The sequence below is a fragment of the Oratosquilla oratoria genome, chromosome 9 (assembly GCF_046742065.1).
Source record: "Oratosquilla oratoria isolate Oo_2021 chromosome 9, ASM4674206v1, whole genome shotgun sequence".
NCBI classification, from domain to species: domain Eukaryota; kingdom Metazoa; phylum Arthropoda; class Malacostraca; order Stomatopoda; family Squillidae; genus Oratosquilla; species Oratosquilla oratoria.
Window position 1 is genome coordinate 56,059,408 of NC_134785.1, and position 7,500 is coordinate 56,066,907.

Below are 7,500 nucleotides of genomic sequence, written 5' to 3' on the forward strand. Positions count from 1 at the left end.
GGAAGTTGAAAAAAGAGATACCGAACGTTTTCGTCTTTTAAGACATTTTCAAAGGTACCTTTGAAAACGTATTGATAGACGAAAACGTTCGGTATCTGGTTTTTCAATTTCCCGGTGGTTTCTGCAAAAAAATATATATATGTATATATGTGTGTGTGTGTGTGTGTGTGTGTGTGTGTGTGTGTGTGTGTGTGTGTGTGTGTGTGTGTGTGTGTGTGTGTGTGTGTGTGTGTGTGTGCTCTTTCCTTTATCTATCTTTTTATTATCTTAACCTAATACAACCTCGAATTTATTCTAAACACTCCTATCACTCTTCATTCAAAAACAAATAAGCTGTGACATTTACTCAGACCAGCTTCCACTTCGGCATTCACCTTTGTCTCCCTCATGGACTGAGGACGGGTTGATAAGAGGACCCTTCCATGCACCCTGTGCCACTCCGCTTCTGGTTAACCCAAACTCGAGACCGCGTTTGTAACTCCAATACACTGTAAGTCGGAACTGTGCATTTCATTTTTTTCTTTTTATCAATTTCTCCTTTATGTCATTAAGATTTGAAAATTCTGAGGTCCTGTCCACTTGACAGATTACTTTTATTATTATTATTATTATTAACATTATTATCATTATTGTTATTATCGTTATTGATATTATTATAATCATTGTTGTTATTATTATTATTATCATTATTATTATTATCATTACTATTATTATTATTATTATTATTATTATTATCATTATTATTATTATCATTACTATTATTATTATTATTATTATTATTATTATTATTATTATTATTGTTATCATTATCGTTATTACAATTATCATTATATCATTATTATTATTATTAATATTATTATTATCATTATTAATATTATTGTTATTGTTATTATTATTATTATTATTGTTATCATTATCATTATTATCATTATTATTATTATTATTATTATTATTATTATTATTATTATTATTATTACTATTATTACTATCATTTTTATTGTAAAGTGGAAATATGCAGTCACTCCTCCAGTCCTCCGGCACTCTACCCTCTCTTAAACCAGCATTAAATAGCCTCACTAGCCAGTCCACCATTACTGTACCCTCCTTTTTCAGACTTTCTGCATGACACCCATCCAGACCAGGTGCCTTGCCTGCTCTCATCTTATTAACAACTGCCTTCACCTCGTCTTTCTTTATTTCTCCTCCATTTTCCTCACTCACCACTGTCATTTTCTTAGCGCTTCCCACTGCAACTTCCTTTCCCTCGCTATCCTCCTTCACATTTAGCAACTCCCTAAAATACTCTGCACGTCATTCTCTTACTGCATTCTCTTCCATTATTATCTCTCCATCTGCACCTTTTACCTTTTCTTTTCTACTTGATTTGCCTCCTCTTCCTCTCTTAATTTCTTTCCAAAATATATTTTTATTACTTTCAAAATTTTCTGTCATGCTCTTACCCCATTTCATATCTGCTCCCCTCTTTGCCTCCTTTATCTTATATTTCACTTCTCTTTTCTTTGTACCTCTCACATGATTCTCTCATCCTATTTTGTAACCAATCTGTGAACGCTCGCTTCTTCTCTTCTACAACCTTCTTTGCTTCCTCATCCCACCACTCACTACCCTTCCTTCTATTTCCTCCCGTCCTCCTTGTTCCACAAAATTTGGGCGAATTTCGGGTGTCTGCAGTATTACAAATGAATATTCAAACTGAAACGAAGACTTTTCTTTGCAGACACGACGACGATGTGGCTCCAGGCATGGGGAAGCCTTCTCCTAACAGGTGCAGGTACTGTTTCATGTTATCTAAATCGTTGTTCCAATATTATGTACGGTGCTGAGTGTGCCTAAACTTTGTCATGTCATACAGACGTAGGAAGGAGGGGACTTTACTTTCCGGTTCCCATCTTTTACATACAATCTTCTTATTGCCACCAGTCAATTTCATCTAATCGAAGAAATTCCTCTGGTTTCCTGTGTAAAACCTGTCTTGGCCCACTCAGTTCGAAAGTCCTCCTCCTTTGGGTTATCTAGTTTCTGGCTGCCACCAGAGCACCTTATTCAGCTGAGAGGACTCCGCTCTCAGGCTGGAAGTGCAGCTGCTGGCGACACGAGCGTCGGCAGAGGCTCTCCGGTTCCATGCAGCTTCGCAGACCCTTCCAGCTTCGCAGACCCTTCGCAGCTGGAAAGCCTCGTGATGGGATGGCCTCCTCTCGCCCTCGGAGATCAATCATCAAAAGGTTGCGTTCCCGGAAAGTAGAAAGACGAAAAGGTGGTAGAACTTCAGGCAAGAGGAACTACACCACCTGGAGGCGATCACCCGCCCTCGTTCTCCACCGCTGGGGATCTCCTTGTCCCAGGTGAGAGGGCGGGATGTCTTATGATCGCCCTAGCAGTCCATCGCCACCCTACAACGGTCGCCGGAGAACACTCCTGTCCTTTCGGTCTCCGTCGACAAAGTGACGCAGGACCCGAGAAGAAAGCGAAAAGGCACGCCGCGAGGTTTGCGAAAGGCACAGATGGAACTATAAGTATTTTCTCACAATTGTGAAGATTTATGATACCTCTGCAAATACACACACACACGTGTTGTGTGTGTGTGTGTGTGTGTGTGTGTGTGTGTGTGTGTGTGTGTGTGTGTGTGTGTGTGTGTGTGTGTGTGTGTGTGTGTGTGTGTGAGAGAGAGAGAGAGAGAGAGACAGAGAGAGAGAGAGAAAGAGACGAGGATGGATACATAATAATAAACAAATATACTAGTAAACAAATAAATAAAGAATAGATAATTAAAGAAATATATAAATAAATAGATTAATAGATATATAAGTAATAAATAAGTACATAAATAAACAAATAGATAATTTAATAGATAACCTCTCTCTCCCTGACATCCCCTTAGCAGCGAAGGGGGGTCAGTAAGCTAAGCTTACAAAAAGCGATGGCTGCATCTACAGAAGTTAACTGTTTGAATACCAATGTTTACTTTTACGTAGTGTTTAGGAAATAGATGGTTGGCCACACTCTTTTTCTTGTCTACAGTTACACTAATATGGTGAATGTCCGCAACTATAATGTTATTTCGTGTTAGGTTGTTGCGCGCAATCGTATTTCGAAGATTCGCCGAATTTGCAGCGTTGGTGTGGGCCTGTATTTGATACTTGTCAACATCCATACAATTTATAGCAATTTGATGACTGGGCGCAGTCTCAAAGATGCTGGCTATTAAGGGAATGGGCTCCACACTTGTGCCTATTTTGACAGTGCGGCTTTTGCTCGCATTTGCAGAGTTGTCCTGGTCCTTCATTAATGGGAGTGTGTATCGGAAACACCTCGTTAAGATGATGTTCCGAGGACATCTTTTGGTGAGGCTGCTACTGAGCCACTTCGGAACACAATTGATGAGGCATAGCCTGATTATGATGCTACTGCAGGACCTATATAGGTTGAGGAGATGCCTGTTGTGGTGTATAAGCACTCAGATGTTGATATGGGACAGTGATGTACTGGTACTGGATAGGTTCAAGGTATTGAGGACCAAGGTACGGTTGCTTGATTTGCTGATGAGGAGTTGTGGCCATTAATGGATGTTGGATTTGCTGTGGGTTTTGGGCAGTTAAGCAAGTCTAGTATATCGGTTGAACATACGGTGTAACCAACTGTTGAAGGGGTTGGAAGTACTAAGGCATTAGGTGCTGGTATTGCTAGGATGGGTTCTAAAAATCTGAGGATTTTTGGGACTGTTTGCAAGTGGAGCTTTGTTGATACGTGCATGGCTGCTTGCAACAAGAAAACTTCTGATGATCACTATCCTGCTGACAGCCCTGAGGTCGTGATTTGCAGCTGTGCCGGTAACTATCATCTGTCACACGACTGTTGTTAAGCAATTGATACTCGGTTTTTTCTTGTGAACGGTTGCACGCTGTTTGTCGTGGAGACTTGTCATTTATCCCCTAAAGAAACATCGAATTTTGAACGTTGTTCTCATTGGTTAGAAAAGTGTGTGGTCTGACCCTATTCACCTGTCTCTTAGTTCCATCGTTCTAAGACTTAGTACTGGGAACCTATGAATGGATTCTAAGTCCACGTATCTCATCTGAGTATGTTTCTTGTTTAGTATGAAGACCCATATTTCTACCCATAGAATGATCAACAGCCGGCTTTGGATTAAGAATCTGGAAACTCTGTTGATTCGAAATTCTTTGTCTTTGGTTATTTTCAAGTAATTTTGAATTATTTTCGGTATAGGGATTTTGATAACCTCTTTCTATGTTGGAGAAATCTAGTTCGGTTTGTTTCATACTCGGGCGAGTGGTAGAGACCTGAGGGAGTTGGGACGGTGCTTTACAGGGAACAACTTCCCAAGTCGATTCCCCACTAGAAACCTGGTCGAAGTCACTCTTTATGCCTTCTTTAGGGTTTCGTTTAAATGTCGTGACCTAGCTCGTACTGCCCTTTACAGCACAGTGCAGGCATTGTTTGGCTGACAATTTACGTGTTATTTCCTTAAGGTTAAGTGGAGAGTCGTTTTTTATTTGGAGAGCGACTCTGTGAAAGGTTCTGCAACTCGGGAAAGAAACTGACACCTTTTTCAGGATCCCCGCCAGAGCCTTCATATCTCTCACCTTGAGATGAGAACCCATTGACCCGCTCCTCTCGACACCCTCTGCCTATCTAAACCCCACGACCGTAACAGATTCCCGGCCTTTGGAATCCTCGCTAACCAACACCTTTTCTTCATTTATATTATTATGCGTGACACTTTCCCTGTGAATGGCGCCAACTGCCTTCACCATCTTCCTCAAGACACTGTGCACTTTTCGGCATTCCTAGACGGTGTGACCACCACCTCTGACCGACTCGATGAACCTACGAAGACTCAAGTTCCCGTGATAGGTCGTGACGAGGACATAGCGACCACGTGACGCGTAATGTCCTAATACACGAGGAACTACCTTCGTGTTCTTCAGCAAGTCCAAGCATTCCCTTTCCTTCTTCATCTCGTTCATACTACAGTAGTTCTTCATGCACAGATTGCTTTCCCTGTATCGAATATAATACAGCCATGAAGCAGGGCACTAGTGCACAACCACAGCCTGGTATGAATGGTTCCTGTCTACGTGACTCTTCTTGTTGACTAGCAAATACACGGCTTGCTGGGTCAAGTCATCATGAAAAGTTTCATCGTAAGACATCGAAGTCTTCAAGTGCTTCTTTTCACCAGCCCCAGGTGATGTCAGAACTACTGAAGAAATCAAGTTAGATAACGAACTCTGTAAGCCTAGACACCTGTCACCAAAGCTGGATACAAATATAATTATCCCTTTGCTATTACATATTTTATTCTGGTTAATGTTAGAAAATGTTATCCTGTCTAAGAAACGGTACCATAGAGATATTTTAAAACTAACTCTGCTCCTAATTTTTGTTCCCTTGAGTTTCAGTCGATGAATAAATAAGTCAGCTATATCGAGGCCACTGCTGAATAAAGGCCTCTCTCAGACCATTACGTGACTCGCACAGCCGTGCCAACATCCGTTTCGTCACTCCTGCAAACTTCTCTATCTCTACCCTCTATCTCTACCCCCTATCTCTACCCTCCTTTTCCACGTTTCCAATCTCGCGGCGACAAATCAATAACACACTTCCTCCATCGCATATAATTCTTTTTGCTCAATCTCAATTTCTCTTCTTTCTTCTTCCTCTTCTTCTTCTTCTACTTCTAATTCTAATTCTTCTACTACTACTACTACTACTACTACTACTACTACTACTACTACTACTACTACTACTACTACTACTACTACTACTACAACAACTACTACTACTATTACTACTACAAATACTACTACAATTACTACCACTACTACTACTTCTTCTTCCCCCTCCTATTTTTCTTCCTTCTCTTTCTCCTTTTTTTTTCTTTTTCTCTTCTTCTTTTCATCTTCTTTCTCGTTTTCCTCCTCTTCTTTTCTTCCTCCATCTTCTTTTTCTCCTCTTCTTTTTTCTTCTTTTTCTTCTTATTCTCTTCTTCTTCGTCTTCTTCTTCTTCGTATTTCTGGGGCCAATATCACAAACTACTAGACGCCCTCAATTCATCAATATGAATTGACAATTTCCAAATATAGTAAGAGCATTAATCGATTGAGTTTGGCAATATCCTACTACTATGATGACGAAATTTATATATTTCATAATGCCTAATGCCAAACGATTTTATATTGCTGCGGGATTAGATTAGAGATAAAACTAATAACCGTTCTATGATAAAAATGTCATGATAAAGGTTTTATCTAATTATTCTTATGTATGTAGTAACCTCTACAAAGGTGGATTTTTCTGTCAGTTTTTGCAGGTGATCGTGAACTTTGGAAAAGCATCAAGTCGACGACGGATGGCGACAAGAGGAATATCATGTTTCTGTACGGACAAGTGACAGCCTCCGTTTTCTCTGAACTACCACTGAGTTTAAAGAAAACTGTTCAAGACGTTAATGTTTGCATCGATGGATCAGGTATCCGTTCTTTTCATGGTAGCAAATTTTGTTTTCTCACATTGCACATGATAATGGGTGTATATGTACGGTAGATCAGTGTTGCATATAGATATATTTTAGTGCCTGATCAGTATCGTAAAGCCGAAGAAAATTCACGTGCACTTTTCTCTACACATAAGGCCAGACAAGCCATGATATTAACACAAAAACTACAAAACAAGACAATTTCGCTTAGCTTTCTTAGAACTCCTTTGATTTGCAAGGTCTCATCTAGCCTAATCAAGTTCGACCCAAGTTTTGTTTTGTCTTTCACTATGCAGTTTAATTCCTTCTTCATTGGAAGGAATACCTTCGAGATAGTGTTGCACTATGTCAATATTTTAGTGCATACATATAAATGTTAAGTTGGGCGTCAACCACGTCTGTGTAGGTGGACACAGGACAGGACAGGACAGATCCTGTAGGCCTACAGGCATACAGGTGTTCGATAACAGATGCACCAGTGTATTTGCTCCATAACGAGAACTACGATAAAGACGAACAACGAAATAAAAAGACATCTTACAACCACGCATGCCAACCTTCATTCTTATTAAGAAAAACAGGATATCAGTTCACTGTGCCAGCAACTCCTGTGTTCAACTGGATTTCTTGTGCATATGTACAAATACAGTCAATGTATAATTGCATTCCCTCCCACAGCTACAGAATTTGTGGATGGTTTATGGAATGGAAGAGGAAACAGACTAACGGAACCAAAACCCCTGAAAGTGAAGAGTCGTACAAAAGAGGAAAACAACCAAGAAGAAATAGACGTGGATAAAGGAAGCAGTCAAGAAGAAAGGAAAGACAACAATGGTTTGGCAGTGGCATTATGGGAACTGAAGGATTATCTCGACTTGTTGAATGCCTCAAACTCCCGCGTCGGCGCCTCCTACGTGTTAGTTGGTCCATTCCGGTGGCTCAAGAGTAGGATGACTGAGGTGGGTCCAAACAATGTGGCGAGA

The 7,500-nt window shown here is 40.3% G+C and overlaps 1 protein-coding gene across 1 annotated transcript in view; it reads left to right on the plus strand.

Annotated features, from left to right (window-relative positions):
• LOC143027937 (uncharacterized) overlaps nt 1-7,500 on the plus strand; it is a 45,923-nt gene that overhangs the window by 38,375 nt on the left and 48 nt on the right. Inside the window, exons 2-4 of the mRNA XM_076189582.1 lie at nt 1,739-1,792; nt 6,344-6,511; nt 7,196-7,500. The exon at nt 7,196-7,500 is cut by the window's right edge and continues 48 nt beyond it. Coding sequence (XP_076045697.1) covers nt 1,750-1,792; nt 6,344-6,511; nt 7,196-7,500 — 516 coding nt within the window. The 5' untranslated portion in view covers nt 1,739-1,749. The remainder of the gene's footprint in view (nt 1-1,738; nt 1,793-6,343; nt 6,512-7,195) is intronic.